This window comes from Cucurbita maxima, unplaced genomic scaffold, assembly GCF_002738345.1.
Source record: "Cucurbita maxima cultivar Rimu unplaced genomic scaffold, Cmax_1.0 Cma_Scf00064, whole genome shotgun sequence".
Taxonomy (NCBI): Eukaryota; Viridiplantae; Streptophyta; class Magnoliopsida; order Cucurbitales; family Cucurbitaceae; genus Cucurbita; species Cucurbita maxima.
In genome coordinates, this window is record NW_019272080.1 from 406,444 (window position 1) to 426,116 (window position 19,673).

Sequence of the window (19,673 nt, forward strand, 5' to 3'; positions counted from 1 at the left end):
GGCTGTTTAATCTATAAATGTCTGAAGGTGGATCGTTGCAGGTTATATAAACGAATTCAATATGATTACAAGTCGACTGAGTTTGGAATTTCGAAGATGAAATTAAGGCATTGATTTTGATGTCATCTTTACCCGAATCGTGGGATACTGTTGTTGTCACGATCAACAGTTCACAACTGAAGTTCGATGAAATTCGAGATGTAGTTCTTAGCGAAAGTATTCGCAAACGAGAAATCGGAGATTCATCAGGCAATACTCTCAGTGTTGATCGAAGAGGAAGAAGTAAATCAAAAAACTCAAACAATGGGCGAACAAAATCAAGAAACCGAGGAAAATCTCCAAACAGACCAAACGTTAAGTGTGGGAGTTGTGGAGAAAAAGGTCACTTTCGAGCAGATTGTACAGAGAGGAAGCAGAATCACTAATCAGAAGATGACGATGATTCGGTAAATTCAACATAAGACATTGGGGATACTTTAATTCTCAACATGGACAATCCGATTAAATCCTGAACTTTTTATTCAGGTTCATTCGTCTCCAAATAAAGTTTTAAAATTTCAAACCTGGAAGTTTCGAAAAGGTGTATCTTGCCGACAACAAAGATTTGAAAATCGAAGGAAAAGAGGATGTCTGCATAAAAAAATCCGGCAGGAAATCAGTGGACATTAAAGAATGTCAGATATATTTCTATTCTCAAGAAGAACCTGATTTCTAATTGGTAAGTTGGGTAACACAGGTTATGCAACAAAGTTTGGGAAGAGTTTGTGGAAGATTGTGAAGGGTGCTATGGTGGTAGCACGTGGCACAAAATCTAGAACCTTATACACCACCGCATAGTGTATGAACATAGCTACTGTTGCTGAGAGTGCTTCAAATTCAAGTCTGTGGTACAATAGACTTGGACATATGAAAGTTAAAGGAATGAAGATGTTTGTTGCGAAAGGAGTTTTGAAAGGTCTGAAATCTGTTGACATGAGTCCTTGTGAGAACTGAGTTATGAGCAAACAGAAACGAGTTAGCTTCACAAAGACTGTTAGAGAGTTGAAGAAAGATATCGGGACAATGAAGCAAGTGGGAGTTGAGGTTGAGTTGCTAAAAGATTCACCGAGTGATGTTGTAGCGGATACTCAAGAAACTCCTGAGACTGTTGCTGAGGAACCGTAGGTGAAGCAAGTGAGAGTTGAGGTTGAGTAGCTGAAAGATTCACCAAGTGATGTTGTAGCTGATACTCAAGAAACTCCTGAGACTGTTGCTAAAGAATCAAAAGCGGAGCAAGTGACACCTGAGCAGGTGTTGAAAAGATCATCCAGAGCCATCAGAGTACCAGATAGGTATGTACCTTCTTTACGCCATCGGTTGCTAACTGATGAAGAGGAACGAGAGCCCCTTGATGAGGCCCTACAGTTGGAGGATACAACCAAGTGGGAGCAAGCTATGGATGATGGTATGTCTAGGCTTCATCAATGCGTTGCTCTTTCATCTGTTGAGGCTGAGTACGTGGCATTAGCTGAAGCTGGAAATCAGATGATATGGATGACAAACTATCTAGAAGAATTAAGCAAGAAGCAGTGCGAGAAGATTCTTCATGTAGATAGTTAGAGTGTATTGCAGTTGACGAGAAACCCAGTCTATCATTCAAAGACAAAACACAGAAGGTGATACCATTTCACTCGGAGGTTAATGAAAGATGGTGATGTGTTTGGAGAAGATAAAGGGTGCAAGGAATCCAACAAACATTTTGTGTTGATGTTGGAACATTGAGGTTGTGCAAATCCTCAAGTGGTATGGTATAGATTAAGAATAGAATTCTTGGTTGACTGGATTAATCTCCAATTGGAAGATTGTTGGGGTTGACTTGATCAGTATCTCTAAGTGTGAGATTGTTGAGATATGGAGCATGATGCCTAGATCTGGTGGTAGAGATATATTTGAAAGATATTTGATAAAGATTTGATAAAGATATATATGGTAGATATTTGGTAAAGATTTGATAAAGATATATTTGTTAGATTATATCTACTTTTTGAAAGCTAGATTTAGTAAATTGAAACTATATTATAACTCATTAGTCAATGCTCTCAAAATGTACTTTTCTTCATTCTCTTTATTCTCTCTTGTTGTACATATTTGATACAACACCCCTAATTTTGTAAACCTAATTAGTGACGTCACCCATGTATGCATAATTTATTAAGCAGAAACTCATCATAAATAACCTCGTAAAAACACAACAAAGTCTTTCATAAAAATTCAGAAATCCAAAAACAAATTTATCTACGAAAATAAAATCTTCAGTCACTGAATTCAAAATAAATCTAAATAAAACAATATTGAATGTTTTACCTTAAAACACAATCAAATAAAAGTAAATTCCTAAAAATATCCCCTCTCCAACTTCCATGGTGTCCTCAGCTCCGCCGTCAATCGTACACTGGCACCTTGCCTTTACCTGAAAAATGTAGGTAACACGTGGCTTGAGTATTTTATGAAATACTCAGTAAGTCACTCCACTGTTGGGGTTAGGAATGCAAACACGTGCAACATATGAGCGGGACCTAACTTTTCATAAATTTTACATATTCTTGGGCGCTTTTCTATTTCGGGTAGGGTTGGGTGTGTGGTACTCCTTCACACACGGCCCATGTACGTGTACATGAACCCACCAAGCAGGCTCATATACGTACCCGATGGGCCTAGCTTGGTCGGGCACAACGTATTACACGTCGCCGGACACCACAGAACAAAAAAGGGTCCGCATGATATCATGGCGAACATAAATATCGTAATTCATTCTTTCGTATCATAAAGGGGAAGATTTTCGATGCACATGACATACATATATGCATGGGGTCCCTTAACATATCTAACATGGCATTACATAAGCAATGCTAACATCGCATATACGTTTCTTACATTACATGACATATTACATAACATGAAAGTACATTCCAGTTGCATAAACATTTCATGACATTACTCGATAATACTACATGTATCCATGGCATCGATCAACATTTTCATGGCATATATTACTAACATATCATTCATAACTTCACATAACATAAAACAGTCAACAGTCAACATAACTCATTACCTTTCATAGCATAAACAGTCACATAATTCATACATCATATAGTCATATCACATAATAAAACATGGTGCATGCAACGGCCACAGGGCACGCACCATCATACAACACGTAGTAAGCTAACTCCAATAGTAAGGTCACTTACCTTGATGGCTTTGGCCGAAGTCACTCGCTAACCCCAATGGTTAAGTACGTCCTATAATAACCACATAAAAACTTAGGAACCTTTCATAAATGCCCTAGCTAAATCTCATGCTATTTATCAAAATAAACTCCCGACTCAATCTGTCTTTGATGGTTAGGAATCACACTGACCTTAAATGGTAAAACTAAGGGCAGAAACGGCTTCAGAAGGGCCGAAAACCTTGGAATCAATATATTATAGTGATACCGAGCCAATAAGCCGAGCTGCCGAGCCGACCAACTAAGCTACCAAGCCGAGCTGCAGGAATTGACGGAACTGAGTCGACGTACACGCCAAGCTGAGTTCCACTGGTCACGCAGCGTCTTTGACACAAGCACGACGATCCCGACGTCTATATCTTACTTCCACTCGAATTTTTTTTTTCCTGAAATATCAACCCTAATGTTCCGAGAGAATATCGTCTGATGTAAAAGGTTGGGCATAAGAATATAAAAATAATCTCAAGACATTTCCCAAGGCATTCTAGGGTTTTAGGATAAGGAAACTTAGAGAAATAGGAATGTGTTTATTAGGCAATAGATGTCTCGCATAAATCCCTCGATTTTCGGGGAGATTACATTTAATTATTTATTTTATTTTTATTTGATTTTATTTTATTCCAGAAACTTGAATCGTTACATCTGAAGTCTTTAATAAAACCTTTAGCCAATATTCCTCCTTGTATTTTCTCTCTCTTGTTCTTTGTGTTTATCTTGATCGAGTGTGTGCATTGTTGAGCGATCCTAACAACTGATATCAGAGCTAACAACTGGTATCGATCCTAACAACCATTATGCAGATTAAGCCCTTTAACATATTCTAACTCGATAATGTGGGCCCATATAGGTTGAATCGTGCTCCAAGGGTAGTTTCAGACTAACACCAATGATAAGATAGTAACTTCGGCTAGGTCAACCAAGTAAGTGACTTCACTGTTGACTTGATTGGACAAATTGTGTGACATGTGATGATATGTGCCTCGTAGCCTTACATGTGTCATGATTATGATTGTTTTGACATGTACTGTGATGTGTTATGCTATCTTATGCTATGTTATGTCATGTTATGTTTTCCTATGTCATGTCATGTTATGTTATGTCGTGTTATGTTATGGAAACACTTTCTTGCTATCAAACATATTCTTTGCTATCTATGTTAAGAGAACACTCTACTTTGGTCTTACCTTTCGCTTATCTACTATTCCTAGTGCGCTAATGGCTTATTGGGATGCTCATTGGGCTGGTTGTCCCAATACTAATCGTTCTACGTTCGATTATTCTATTTATCTCAATAACAATCTCATTTCTTGGAGTGTCAAGAAGCAACCTATTGTCTCATGCTCCAGTTGTGATTCCAAGTATCGTGCTCTAGACATGAATGTTGCTGAACTTTTTTGGCTTACACATCTTTTGCATGACCTCAAGGTTCATATTTCACAGCAACCCTTTAATTAATCTTATATGACAACAAAAGTGCTATTCTTTTTAGCTCTAATCTCGTTTCTCACTAGTGGGTCAAACATGTTGAATTAGATTATCATTTCCTTTAGAAACTTCTTGTCACTGACAAACTTTGCACATAATATGTACCTTCCATCTTCAGGTTGCTGACATCTTTACAAAAAGTGTTTCTCGACCTCTCTTTAAATCTTTCAGATCCAAGCTTTACATTTGCTCAAATCTGACGTCCAGCTTGCGGAAGGGGGTTGTTGAGGATATTTAGCTTTAAATTATGGTTTAACATATGTATCATATTTGACCATTTATTATAGGTAAATATCTTGTATGATTGAGAATATTCAGCCTTCCATGACGTTTACGTACCATATTTGACCCTTTATTACATGCAAATACAGTGATCCATTTATGTTTCTTTCCATTTGATCTTGTAGATGATTATAAATAGAGAACTTTCACCTCATTTAGGTGCGGTGGTTTTAGCAAATATTCTTAGGCTTGATTGGACGAATTGTATGACGTATGATGACATGTGCCTCATAGCCCTTGCATGTGTCATGATTATGATTGTTTTGACATGTGCTATGATGTGTTATGCTATGTTATGTCATGTTATGTTTTTCTATATCATGCCATGTTATATTATGTTATGTTATGTCATGTTATGTCATATTATAATATGATTATGTCATGTTGTGGAATTATATTTATGATTCGTTGATTCATGAAGCATAAACCTCCATACACCAAGCCAAGTAAATTATGTTAAGTATGAAAGCTATGATATATGGATTATGTATGCATGTTTCATAGCCTTCGTTAGGGTATGAATGAATAGAGAGGTATGACTTGTATCACAAACTTATGTCATGAGTTTAAGCTATGGGGATCTCATGCATTTATTTATATCAAGTGCATTGAGATACATTCTCGTTTAATTAGTACAGACGTTTACCTTACGATATTATGTTCGCTATGATATTATACGAGTTTTTTCCTCTATTGTATCCGGTAGCATGAGCTTGTGCTAGATCAACGAGCCACGGGCAGAGATACGTATATGAGCTTGTCTGGTGGATCCATGTACACTTGTGTGGGTTGTATGTAAGGAAGTACTACATATCCAACCATGTCTGGACAGGAAAGCAAAGCTCAAGACCGAGGATAAGTCCTACCATATTACATGGGATTGCATTTTTTGACTCCAATAGTGAGTTACTTATCGAATATTTATTAAAATACTCCAATCATGTATTACTCTTATTTTTTAGGTAAAAATAAGAACCCGCTACACAAATGACGGGAGCTAGAACTAGAAGGAAAAGGTGCCAGTGAAAAATTCAAAGAGTTTGCTTACACTAGCAACATGTTCATTAAACTTGGTTGTCAATTTTTAAGCTTCACATTTGGTTGCACCTTCCTTTCCTCTCATTTTTTTGTAACATAGCATTCTTTAGCGTAATGTTAAAAGGGCTTAAGGTATGTTTAGTCGGGATAATCTTAAATAAAAAATCAAACCATATTTGTATTTCATATTTTCATATAATTTGTTTTACTCTCATCTACACATTGGATCACAATTTAAGTATGCTAAGTTTCAATACAAACTTCACAAACAAACCCAGCAGCAGAGCTACTTGCAACATTCTGACGGTGTCGCGTGCAATATGGCTTATTACAATGGTTGCATTTGGGAAGCTGAAGCCAACAACTTGTACACAAGACACCTACACATACAGCCTCCTCTGTTTCATCACCATCTACGCATCCGCCGCATTCTTCGCACCTTGGCACGCAACCACTGCAACCTCGGCACTCTGCCCCAAATTTCTGCTCTTGCTTTATCTTGCATCTCTCCCTTGAGCAGTCATAAACTCTCCCCATCTCCTGGCATTTTGGGCACATTTCTACATCAATCATTGCCACGCATTCGTTCCTTAACAACTTCGATGCCTCAATGTCCTTGTGGTACAGACGACGTTGTTGCTGTTGCTGTTGCTGTTGTTGCTGCGATCGGTTTTTGAGAAGATAGTACTTGAGGACTTCAAGGTGTTCATTCTCTATGTTGTAAATGCCACCAATCATTAGGCTATTCAAATTGTGAGAATGTTGTGATAGAGTCTCCACTGCCCGAATCACTCCCTCAGGAGTCAAACTCGTGCAACCAGGTACGTAAAGCTGAATCAACCAGGAAAATACTTGAGATGTTCTGTTTTAAGGTTGTAATTTGATGCACAAAATCTGTTTGATGGGATAAGTTTTAAAAGAAGATTTAACCGATATAGGAATCCCAATTAGCCACCGTGATATGATATTGTCCACTTTGAGCACAATTACTAAAAAAACTTCATTCCATTGTGAAGAATCGTAATTCCTAACATGGTATCAAAGTCATGCCTTAAACTTAGCCATGTCAATACAATATGTAGTTAAAAGTGATTAAAGTGCAGCTTTGTTCAAAGGCTCTAGAAAAGGAGTCGAGGCTCAATCAAAGGGTTTTTTTCGAGGGCTCCATAAGTCTCAAGGGAGGCTCTATAATTACTTTGTTTAAGGGAGGATTGTTGGAGAGTCCCATGTCTACTAATTTAGGGAATCATTATGAATTTATAAGTAGAGAATAAATGGCTATAACTCTCTCGGAAATTGGAGAAATTATTGATAAAGATTAAGCAATCAACGCAAGCATTTAAAGGAAGATGTAAATACCTTGGTGAGAAGGGGATTGTTCTGAACGACTTCGTGAAGTGCAGAGTCTGAAATCTTGAAGCAGTTGATCAAAGCCAAGGTTCGAAGGCGGCCATCGGCCTTTCGGGCAATTCGCCCCAGAATGTAATCGTTTAGCCGGGAGCTCAAGGGCCGATCGACGACGAGATGAAGCCATGGCAACACATCGTGTTCCACTGCGTCTCTTAGCGATACGCAGACTGCGCCCATGGAAAGAAGCTCAAATAGAGGAAGATAACTCAGTACAAGAAATAACGCCTCGTGCGGTGGCCCTGCCGCGATTCCAACTCCGGGAGATGAACTGCCGCAGACGGCCACCTGATTTGGGAATTTCTTGTTCTCAGACATGTCAGAGAGCTCTTCGCCTTCCTTCTCTTCCGGCAGATCAGGGAAATACCCAATTTCCTAGCTTCGAACGTCAATGAGTTGCAGTAATGAAATGATAGTAGAAAGAAAGTCGATTTATCCATTTATCAACGGTTGTGTTTTGTCTGAGCTGGTCAACTAACTTAATCTGCACGTATTTTTTTAATATTTGAACCTAATTTTTAATTATCCTCAAATTAAAACATGGAAAAATCTCTCTTACAAATATCAAATATTTTTAATTTTTATAATAATTTAACCTTGTTTCAAGTTGGTCGAGTTGACCTAACAAAAAAAAAATATATCAACTAAGAATTAATTCGAATTTTTCAATTTTCCAAAAATCCAACTTAAACGAGAATTTTAACCCAACCCACTTTTATGATTTGATTTGATTAGTTTATAGGGGTCCGGCAGCTTCCTTAAGTAAAAATATTAGACTTGGAGAATAGTAAGGCAGGAACGAAAGAGAGTCGCACTCTTTTAGGTCACCCTAATAAGCGTTCATGTCTTAATTTTCATTTGAAGGTTAAGATGGTAATATCACAAATCCTGCACACAACAAAATTTCATAACCAACGAGTAAAATTAATGCACAACTCACATCACAGAAGAACCTGCACAATCTGTTTCTTAAACAAGGTAAACCCAATGATACAACCAAAAAGGAATAATGAGATTGAAGCTGGTTGTTCTTGCTCACGACTTAAATTTGATTGCTGTTCGATCCTCGTTCAGAATTCAGAAACTCAATCTTTCAAAGACTTTCCACGAGACAGAGGCTCCACTGCCGTTTTGAAGAGAAGGATGTAAACTTTATCGATTGAAAAATACAAGAACCCACCCAGAGAATGTGTTACATACGACCCAAAGCTAGTTCCCACGATGCAATGCCATGCTGGACCATAGGACGAATCAAATTCCTGCAAAACCCATACAACCTCGTTAACAACATCAAACTTAAAAAGGCAACAATAAACCTTTCAAATGTTAGCTCTTATCCACGGGGAATGAGGATTGTTGGGAGGGAGTTCCTCTTGGCTAATTTAAGTAAGGAATACTATTTCCATTGGTACGAGACTCTTTGGGAAAACCCAAAGCAAACCCATGAAAGCTTATACTCAAAGTAGACAATATCATGCCATTGTGGAGAATCTTAACCGGGAATGGGTTGATCCAAGCAACAGAAAAAAAAAAATGCCTCAACTTGAACAAGGATGGTTTCATTCTTGTAAATAATTATTTTGTTGTAATGAATATAGGCTCTGCCCAAGCCACTGTAATGATTATGTTTTTCGTGAGGTTTGTTTTCCTCAAGAATGGTAAGAGAGCTTGAATATTTAACAACAAAGATTTCAGACGTAATCTTTGCGAATCATTACAATTAAACAAAAAACACATGGCACAGGGACAAAACTACATGTGAAGTAGAAAATGGCAAATTCAGGGGAAAATTCAACGGCCTAAGAGAAGAATAAGATGGGCTCCTCTAAAATCTAGTGTTTAAATATAGCATCTAGTATTTGACAATGACTCCAATCTCCTTGTTCCGACAAGTTTTCTGGAGAACCAGAGAACAGTCAGAGGGCAGCTGGCCAGTGTCAGTAGTGGATGGCTATCAACTATGATGGAATTAATGGTGGGCAGCAAATTGCCACTGGAAGGAATTGCCATGTCCATTGTCCACAACTTTTTTCATGGCATCCCCTCTCTACGGTAGTACAAGTCTAGAGAGGACTCTAGAGCAATAAAGAACATTTAATTTGCTACACAAAATTGGAATTGAAAGGTCAATCCCAAAGTTTGGAAGTGCTCAAATCAGGAAAAACATGCACAGTTTACAGAGGTAGTTAATTAACTATGTTGTAAAATCCCAAAAGAGGAACAAGTGCAACAAAATTCAGAAACCATTAATGTTCAACCTAAATTTGTAGAGATCCCAGAAATCCCAGACTTCAAATGGCGAAAATAAATTTAGTTCATACCAAATAGACATTTCATCAAACACATTCCAGGCAGTACTCAAAAACAGTCCAATAACCATCCTATAAAACTCCCCCTAACCCAAAATGGCAACCAGGAAAGCGCATTTCAGAACCAAAAGTGAGTTCAAGGGTATAGTTTTTTTAATCTTTTTTTTCCTTACCTTTTTTAGGGTAAGAGCGAGGCGTTTGCTGTCGAGCTTCCCAGGCATGGAATCGAGCAGTTCACGAGCGCAACTAAAAGCGCGATTCTGGAGAGGAAACGGCATATCGGAGGCTCTAACGCGAATATTGAGACGATCGCGGTGCTCTTGATGCTCCCCCGCCTTCTTCTTCAAAATAAGCCCATTCAGAAACTTGCTGCGTCGCTCAAGCTCCATTTCCGCTCCCTCCATGACCCAACAACACTACAATCTCATCAAATGGGGGAAAAAACCGAACCCCACCTTCTTCTTCTACTTCTTCGAATTAAAAGGCGATGCAGGACGGCATTGGTGATAGACAAAATGTGTGGCGGAAGAAGGAAGAAGACAAGGGGAAGGGGAAGAAAAGGAGAAACAATGGCGCCAGGGAGGAAGCCGAAGGCAGTGGAGGGTTGGAATTGCGAGACAAAAATCAATTTTTTTTATATATAAATTTTATTGGGTTGGTGTTTGTGGGATTCTGTCTTTGAACCATCGCATTGGTCAAAGACGAAATCCAATAAAATTCCCACATTTTTATTGCTAATTTATGCTTAGATACCCACCAAACCCAACACCCGCCTTTATTTATTTATTTATTTATTTATTTATTTATTTATTAAGTTCCTATCTATCTAATATCTTAATCATATTTTAACATATAATTTATATACAAATTTCATCCTTAATCAATTTTTCAATTTATCCATCTGTATTTATAAAATGTATTCACTAAATTTTAATAATATTTTCATAATGTTATTAATTAAAGTTTAGGGATTAAATTACATAAATTTAAATATTTAAGGACAACATGGTTGAACCAAATTATTGCTTCCAACCCAATAAACTAACAAAAAAAAAAAAAAAAAAATGTTCATGTCTTAAATGGAGACAAGGATGGAATATATTCTTTGTCCTAATTCTCCACCGTTTTGTGCTATGGTCTGATATCATGTTAGGAATAACAATTCTTCACAATAGTATGATATTGTTCACTTTGTGCATAAGCTCTCATAACTTTATTTTGAGCTTTCCTTACGTATAAACTCATGACCATTCTCTAAATTGGCCAATGTGGGACTCCCTTCCAACAACTTCAACATGCACCACCTGATATATGCATGAAAAGTTATGACAAAATGATATGATATAAAGGAAAGCGGAAGTGGGGTTCTTGTACATGATAATGAAAGGAAAAATGTTAGGGACCTCATGCATCATTGTGTGTTCATGCATCGGGGATCCCCTACTTCTTTTTAAGATAGTATGGACACATACGCTACAAGGCAGGGAAACAATATTATATTTATTATAATGCTGCGAAGGTCGCTATTCCTAACAGTTGTCCGACATCAACAGCTCAAGAGAATACTCGCCCGACAAGAAAGGGGCCTAGAGGTGTGCAAATTGACTGGTGAGTCCATAATTGCACGTGTGGACCGTATGTAGAATAGTAAATACACATCAAATTACCCACTTAGAATAGTTGCATAAGAAAATATAGAATAATTGTATGTGCTTGCATCTAACTTTAATAGCGGGGTCACTTACTAAGTATTTCTTAAAATACTCAAGTCATGTGCTACTCTTATTTTCCAGCTAAAGACAAGGCTCCCCTGTACGACTAACAGTGACATCGCAACTAAGGAGACCATGACACATTCATAGTGTAGTTTGCAATTTAAATTTTGTAGATTATAGGTTAGTATCCATTTAATTTTATAGCATATAAGTCAGTATAGGACATTTTTGCTTTATGTTATTTCAATTTTTGATATTTTATTTAAAGACCTTCTAGAGAACATGCAAGTCCATGACTATGGTTTTATGATAAAGTTTGAATGAAGTATTTCTACATAAAATGTCTAGCAACTTTAGGTTAAGTAAAAATCTAGGGTCGTTATAAGTACCCATCATTGATCGAGCATGAATTTGTGGGGAGCAAAACCATTTTTTGGGCATTGATTGTCAATCATACATGTCAAAATGATCAATTTTGAACATTCCTTATAACAATGTCAAAAAATATTGATCCTAACTTTGTTTTTTCACGTGTGTGCAATCCTATAGGCTATTTTTCTTCGAAATTGATGTTCGATTACTGTTTCCTAAAAGAATATTATGATATTGGAAATAGAAAGTAGATTTTTGGAATTGCACTAAAATGCGAACAAAAAATTTTCAATAGTACCTTGACATCGATCGAACAACTATCTTGACGTTGGTTATCAATCATAATTTAAAGTTTAATAGAAGGGGTTAAATTACCAATTTAGTTTATATATAGTATGCTGAATAATATATATACCTAGAAAAAAAATTAAATCATTAAAAAACAGTGAAAAAACGAAAAAAAAAATAGTGAACCACAATAAAACAAAATTAAAAATAAGATTATAAATATAACCAAAGAAACATTACAATAATGAGATGGTTCATTTTTAATTGCTCAATGGAGAAGCAGTCGGAATGTTTAAAAGTAACGGCAGGGTGACCTTAGCGCACCACCACAATCTCTAGTACAACTAACTTTTCTTTTAATTTCACTTTTCCTTTTTACCGAAGTTCAATGATGGGCCGAAAAGTACGCGAGTAGGCCCACCAAAGGAGCATTGATGTACGTAGTGGGCTCCGACTCTTCAAAGAACGACCTCGAATCCGGAAACGCATCCGACACGTTGGGCCCACCCACTACAGCTCCGACTAACACATTCGGGTTGGGGTTCGGACTCAGAAAGTAACGAGAACCCGCCTTGCACCCGATCCGGCCCGGGTGGGCCTGAACCGACGGCAACGAACTAGCCCGGTGATGAATCCTGCGAGGGTAGCGCGTACCGTATCCAACCATGTAGGACATCGCCAGCGGATTATCGCCCAGAATATAGTCCACCTGGTGGGACCCAACAAATATCAGAGCCGTTCATTTTGTATGCATCTAACGTATAAAACGAGTGTTTTCAGTTTCGGATAGGGACCTGACGCTTGGCGAGCTGTCGGAGCATGGAAGGGGATGCTGAGAAGGATCCACATGGCACATTCTTATTGGCGTGACTAAGGTATTTGGAATAAGTGAGTAGAAGGAAAGACAGGGAGGTAACATGCTGCATGTTACTTCCTCCATTCTTGAACATCAACCCTCCTTTACAATCAAATACAAATCCATAATTAATAATTAATTAATTAATTAATTAATTAACAAAAAAAAAAAAAAAAAAAAAAAGAAAGGAAAATACCAGGAGAATATTGAACTTGAGGATGGGAAATTCCAGGTAAAACTGAGCAAATGAATTCGTCGGCATTTTGCCTGAAAGATGTGAAGTATTCTGCTCTCCCCATCAACACTTCCTGCAATTTACAATTCCACGTGGTGATGATTAGATCAGCCACGTCAGCATAAAAACCAAACCAAAAAGGAGGAAACGACAGAGTGAATGAGAAACACGACACACACAAAGAAAACAATATGGAATTACGTGAAGCTCAAGAAAATTAGCTGGAAAAAAACCAGAAAAGCAAAAGGGTAATGATAAAAGGGCGGAAATTTACGCGGGAATGATGATGATTAGGGTAAGGATAAGGGTAAAAGAGTAAAAGAGTAAAAGAAACCTTGGAAATGAGGACGTTAATTCCGGCGTGCTTGTTATCCCAACCAAACTCGTTGATGCTATCCCCAGCTCTGAGCACCACCTCGTTCTTGAAAATGTATTCTCTGTATTCCCGCATTCTGGATGCCTTGTGCAACCACACGGCTCCCCACAGCAACTCATCCTGATCCATCGAATTAAGAATATTTAGCATTTTATTACAGATAAATACAACAATAAGTATCTATTTTTATTTGATAATTATAAATAGTAAAGGGATACATTACCTGATAACCGTTGACATCGCAGTAAAACGGACAGACGGCATTCCTCAAACTCTGGCTGTACTCTCCTCTGTGCCTGTCTGCAAATTCAAACACCTAAAGCAACAAACACTTAATACCCTATTTACTGCTCACGGTAATTTTCCTTTTCTTAATCTATTGGTAAAAGTAAAAGCGGTTGGGATTGGGTGTGAAAGCGACGTACCGAAATGGCTCGATTGAGAAGCAATCTGGAATAAGATGGGTCACGTGATCTGAACACTATGGAAGCAGCGGCCAAAGCAGCGGCGGTTTCGCCAGCCACGTCAGACCCTGGGTGGGACCCATCTATTTTATAAACATTACGAGGCGTGTCCATGTCCTCGGGTCTTTCCCAGCAGTTGTGATCGGAGTATGGTTCGCCGATTTGGACGAAAACCACACCCGGAACCGACGTCGCCTTCAGTAGATAGTCCGTCCCCCATTTCACCGCCTTAACCGCATTCCCCAGCTCCGGTCCCATGTTGCGCCAGAAGTCGATGATGCTCCACGACAGCATGGTCGTCGTGAACGCCATCGGAAACCCGAATTTTATGTTGTCTCCGGCGTCGTAGTACCCGCCGCTCAAATCTATCTGTGATTAATTAGACGACCAACCGAGAATACTTTCTAAAAATTTTTTTTCCATTTATAATCATTTATAAATTTTTTTTTCCATTTATATCTAGTAATAAAAAGAAGATATTTGACTATAATAAATATAGAAAAAATACGTACTCCAATGGAAGCGCCATCGTGGAGGGCAGAGTGGTGACGCCATTTGAGGCGTTGGTCGGGAGGGAGTTTACCTGAGCGCTGGCCTTCGAAGAAGAGAATGCATTTGTGAAGGGCGTCGTAGTAGTCGTGTTGGGTAGCGGCCGGAGGAGGGAGGAGGAGGAGGAGGAGGAGAATGGCAATGGGCGGAAATAATGGAGAAGTGGAGGAGGCCATTGTTGCAGAGCACGTAAGGTTGGTGCTTCATTTTATATGGAAAAAAAGAAGGCGCGATTGGGACCCCAGAGGATGCGAGGTGGGGTCCGAAGGCAAGAGATTGTTGACCGGGTTTGACCTCCGTTCGGGTCGGGCAACTTGCTTTATTGACGGAGAACACATAGGAAGATGGCATTTGTTCAAGGCTCATAGAGTGGCGTCCATCACGCACATTTTTGGTTTACTAAACTTTGTGGATTTTGTGATGATTGATTTTGCCATCCTAATGTTTTTGTTTTGTAATATAAATCTTCTTCATGTTTGGTTACAAATGTAATGATTTAGCTCTTCGATCAAATTAACTATATTTATATATATATATATTTCATTTACACATAAAATTAATTTGTTGGTATAATATATATCTTACTTCAAAAAAGTTTCAAAGTCAAGTCAGGATTGACTTGAGATCCATGTCCACCCGATGTGCACGTTAGCGTAGCACGAAGATGGTTTCAAAGGCTTAACCCCACACCTGTGGCCCATCCACAATCATGTGCAACCAAGTTGCAGATGAAGCCTTGGCCCAACCTTGGTCGAATTTAGGTAACCTCTGGACCATAGGAGCGCCTACTTAAGCTTGGAATTGTAAGTAGGCTCAAAGTTGTTATTGTTATGTTACAGGTAGGTTTAAGGTTTACAAAAACAAGGTATTCGTCTAGTAGATCTACGTGCTATGTGTGAAATACTCACGAAAATACACATCTTTAAGTGAATCACTTATTAAATATTTTTAAATGTTTCACTTTTTCTATGTAAAAATAAGTGTGCCCATGTGAGAGTGCCATGGAATAAATCCATAAACACTCTCTTCGATATTTCAACTATTCTTATGTTATTTAGGATAACTTAGCAATGTTCTTCATTGAATTTTTTACAGGAGATTTTCGATTCTTATTTCAACCGTTAGGTTTGCAAGTTTATGAATATTAAGTTCAGATCAAATCATTTTCAAATAGATTTATGCTCAAAATTTGTTTGACAAACACGTTTGAATGCCCAAAATAAAATAATAAACAAATAAACAAATAAATCTCTCCACTAATCTCTAATTCATTTAATAATAATAATAATGAGGACTTGAAAGGGAAGAAAGAATCAATTAAGAAAATAATGCATAATCAAAAGAAAGAAAAAGAAAATACTGAGAAAGAGAATACAATGAAAAAGAGAGGAAAAACATATATTCTTATCTATAAAGTAATTCTCAAATATATTATAAAACTATAGTGTGTGACATATTTATTTCCCTACCAACATTAAATCTAAATTAAAAAATTAAGAATTCGTTAAATACTTAACAAAATTTTGAAATTAGAATGACAGAACAAATTTTGTGAACATCTTAGATATGGTGAAACGCTTTGACATAAATGGAAACGAATTCGAGGGATGAGAGCAAGCTAATTTAGAGTTAGATAGAACTTCGACTAACGTCATCCAAGTAAGTGACCTTACTATCGGCATGATTAAATTTGATGTTGACACGTGCCTCGTGGTTTCGTACGTGTCATACATATTAATATGTGTGAATTTTTTATGAATCGATATGATTATGATATGTGAATTGCATGATAATACTTACAGTACGATGTGTTCAGTGATCTGCCTGAGATAAGATACGAGAAGAATGTGATAAACGTAATGTAATGATAGGAGTAAGATATGTTCATAAAATGATACGATGAGGTTATATATAGAAAACGTTATGGTTATAATAGTTTGATAAAAGCAATATGATAAGGTTATGTATCGAAAACACTATAATTATCATAGATTGATAAAACGATACAATAAGGTTATGTATAGAAAACGTTATGGTTATGATAGTTTGATAGAGCATACGATAAGGTTATTGATAGAAAACATTATAGTTATGATAGATTGATAAAACGATACGATAATGTTATGCATAGAAAACACTATAGTTATGATAGATTGATAAAACGATACGATAATGTTATGTATAGAAAACGATATGGTTATGGTAGGCTAGTGAGACGATATGCTTAGAATACATTTGGGAAACGATATGACTATGTTGTGCTCAGGAAATAATATGCCTACGATATGTATAAGAACGTTAAAGTGATGATAAGTTAGCAAATGATATGACCACGAAGTGTTATGAAATGATATGAGAATGACGAATATATGTATATATATATATATATATATATATTTATGTATGTATATATATATTTATGTATGTATGTATGTATGTATATGTAGCGAATGGTATGAGAATGATATGATATTAGTGAAGGTATGATATATGTTATTATTGATATGTTTATGACATGACATAATGTGAAACGATATGTTAGGAATATGTTATCAGATTGTTATGCTATACGATATGATATGATATGTGAATGATCACGAGAATTGTTATGTTTGGAAATATGAAGACGTTATGATATGACATATGTGCATGAAAAAATGATAGAATATGATAGACGTGCAAAACGACGAACTAGTATGAAATACAACCGTAATATATGCATGGAGGATACGATAAATGATATGATAAACGATAAAAACTGATATGTTACGAACAAGACGCTAGTGGGTTGTATTAAATAATAATCAAAATGTAAATATTAGAATTTCATACATCATTGTGTGTTCATGCATCGAAGAATACCCCATTTTACGATGGTATAGATGCGTATGTTATGAGGCAGAGCAACGATCATTATGTTAATCATAATGTTGCGACGACTAAGTAGGAAAATGATCATTTTGTTTATCATAATGCTGCGACGATCAAACACAAAAATAACAATTATGTTTATCATAATGCTACCATAGTTGCTATTCTTAAACCGTGTCCGACATCAACATCTACCAGAGAATGCTCGTCCGATAAAAAAGGAGTTTAGGAGGTGCGCGAACTGACTGGTGAGTCCATACTTGCACGTGGGGACCGCGAAAAACGAGAAGAGAAAAGAAAAGAAAAGGAAGCAATTTAACAAGCCCAACTGTAAGTACTTGGGCTAGAGTAATAGTCCGGCCACTTGAGATATATGAAATTGTTTTAGAATTATCCTCTCACAATATTTTCACCATTTCTAACTATAATTTTAGTTTTTAAATTTTAATAACTAATTATTTTTTCAGGTTTAAAAAATGATTCACAACCATCAATTAGTTAAAAGTTAAAATTGTATATCTGCCAACTCCATTATTATTTTAACTTATAAAAAAAAAATTGAACAAACTAAAAGGAAGGGTAGATTTCAACGTTTTTAATTAAGATATAACAACCCAAATTTCCACTTTTTTGACCTAAATTTGAGAGCATTGATTGCAAGAACATGGACTGTGTTCACAATGGGAGATAGAATCTAATGTTACACCCCTCACGGTTTGGAATTATTTTTCAAAAAGCAAAAAAGTTAAAAGGAAAAAAAGAAGTCAAAATGTGGATTATGCCAAATTCTTTTCCCTCATTCACGGAGTTGAGTTAGGGCGTTTCTGCGTGTTTTTTCATTTTTCCCAACATAACAACTTTTTTATCGTTTTCCTGCGTTTCTACAACAATTATAATTTCATGTCTTCCACCAAATTTTTGTATTACTAGTTTCATTATCCTTTTATAAGTATAATTTTGACTTTTTACGAGTTTGTTTTAGTTAATACTTAAGGATGGTTTGATCGGCCAATTATGAGTGTTGTCTAATAATCCTTAATATACTTAGTTAAGATTTATTTGTTGTTTGGTCGGATGATATTTCACTTTAAACATTAATCTAAGTGGTTCTTTTTATAAAGTAAAGACATAGATGTTTGATGTTGTGTTTGGTTTTTGACTCAAATCTTTAATGTTAAATTTGAGTCAATTACGGCGCCATGTGTTGTCCATCAACTATGGATATATGCATTTTAATGTCTACTTTTCTTCTATTAAAAGAAGAGTTTTTAAATAATTAAAAAAACAAAAACAAGCATGTTTCTTCCCTATAATTCAAGCAATACTAAATCAAATATATATTTGAAGTAGGGATGCTTATACATTAAAAATTATAACTTAAATTTTTTAATTCAACCCTATATTTTAGTCTTAATTATGCTTATACATTAAAAAAAATTCAAATCACCAACCAATTAATTCAAAATTTTTAATGGGTCGAAAATAATTTTACAACTAAGCTTAACCTAACGGAGTTGTAATTCATTTTTATTTTTAACAATCATATTTAATAATAAAAAAAAGAAGGAAAATGTGAATACATTTAATTGGTGGGACCCAACACGTGCGAAAAGGTTGAAGGCAAAAGTAGCACGCTTCACAGGAGTGGACAATAGACGGAAAACGAGGCACCCCTTCTCCACCGTCCGATTTCGCATCCTTTCATCAAAGGATCTAATTTCAGTGGAGGGTCGGCGCATGATGAGTAGTGTAGACTCAATCTCAGCCGTCAGTTGTGTTCCCGCCACCAGCCAGGAGCCGCATTTTAAAAGGCAGTGAGAATCTGCGGTAATGGGTGGCCTCAGTTTTTAGGCCCCAACCTAACATTCATTTAATTCTGCAATTTTATGTTTTTTCTTATTCTCCGCCCCTATGATTCTTCAATATAACGAAACTGCCACACACCCTTTCCATCTTTTTTTATTTTTGCTAAATTACAACAAAATACCTATTTATTTATAAGTCCTATGATAAAGGAAAGTCAACAAACTCAATCCTGAGATGTTATAATTTTATTTGTGCTGTTTTGTCGGTTTCCTTTTATTTCTCGACCATCGTTAAAATTTTTAATAATATTTTTGTCAATAATTTTGCAGATGGCATATATTAGACCCCG

The 19,673-nt window shown here is 36.5% G+C and overlaps 3 protein-coding genes across 3 annotated transcripts; all 3 read right to left on the reverse strand.

Moving 5' to 3' along the window:
• Window positions 1–6,243: 6,243 nt before the first annotated feature.
• Window positions 6,244–7,869, reverse strand: LOC111472110 (F-box protein SKIP28). The gene is made up of 3 exons (XM_023117806.1): window positions 7,846–7,869; window positions 7,436–7,809; window positions 6,244–6,907 (listed from the first exon to the last, which is right to left on the reverse strand). The coding sequence occupies exons 2-3, from the start codon at window positions 7,799–7,801 to the stop codon at window positions 6,320–6,322; spliced, it is 954 nt and encodes a 317-aa protein (XP_022973574.1). The 5' UTR covers window positions 7,802–7,809; window positions 7,846–7,869; the 3' UTR covers window positions 6,244–6,319.
• Window positions 7,870–8,307: 438 nt separating this feature from the next.
• LOC111472109 (dynein light chain LC6, flagellar outer arm) lies at window positions 8,308–10,421 on the reverse strand. Its single transcript, XM_023117804.1, has 2 exons — window positions 9,966–10,421; window positions 8,308–8,742 (listed from the first exon to the last, which is right to left on the reverse strand). The coding sequence occupies exons 1-2, from the start codon at window positions 10,194–10,196 to the stop codon at window positions 8,569–8,571; spliced, it is 405 nt and encodes a 134-aa protein (XP_022973572.1). The 5' UTR covers window positions 10,197–10,421; the 3' UTR covers window positions 8,308–8,568.
• A 1,939-nt stretch (window positions 10,422–12,360) lies between these two features.
• Window positions 12,361–14,845, reverse strand: LOC111472107 (endoglucanase 8). Its single transcript, XM_023117802.1, has 7 exons — window positions 14,611–14,845; window positions 14,060–14,467; window positions 13,858–13,950; window positions 13,593–13,754; window positions 13,220–13,331; window positions 12,962–13,125; window positions 12,361–12,876 (listed from the first exon to the last, which is right to left on the reverse strand). The coding sequence occupies exons 1-7, from the start codon at window positions 14,821–14,823 to the stop codon at window positions 12,553–12,555; spliced, it is 1,476 nt and encodes a 491-aa protein (XP_022973570.1). The 5' UTR covers window positions 14,824–14,845; the 3' UTR covers window positions 12,361–12,552.
• Between the last annotated feature and the right edge of the window lie 4,828 nt (window positions 14,846–19,673).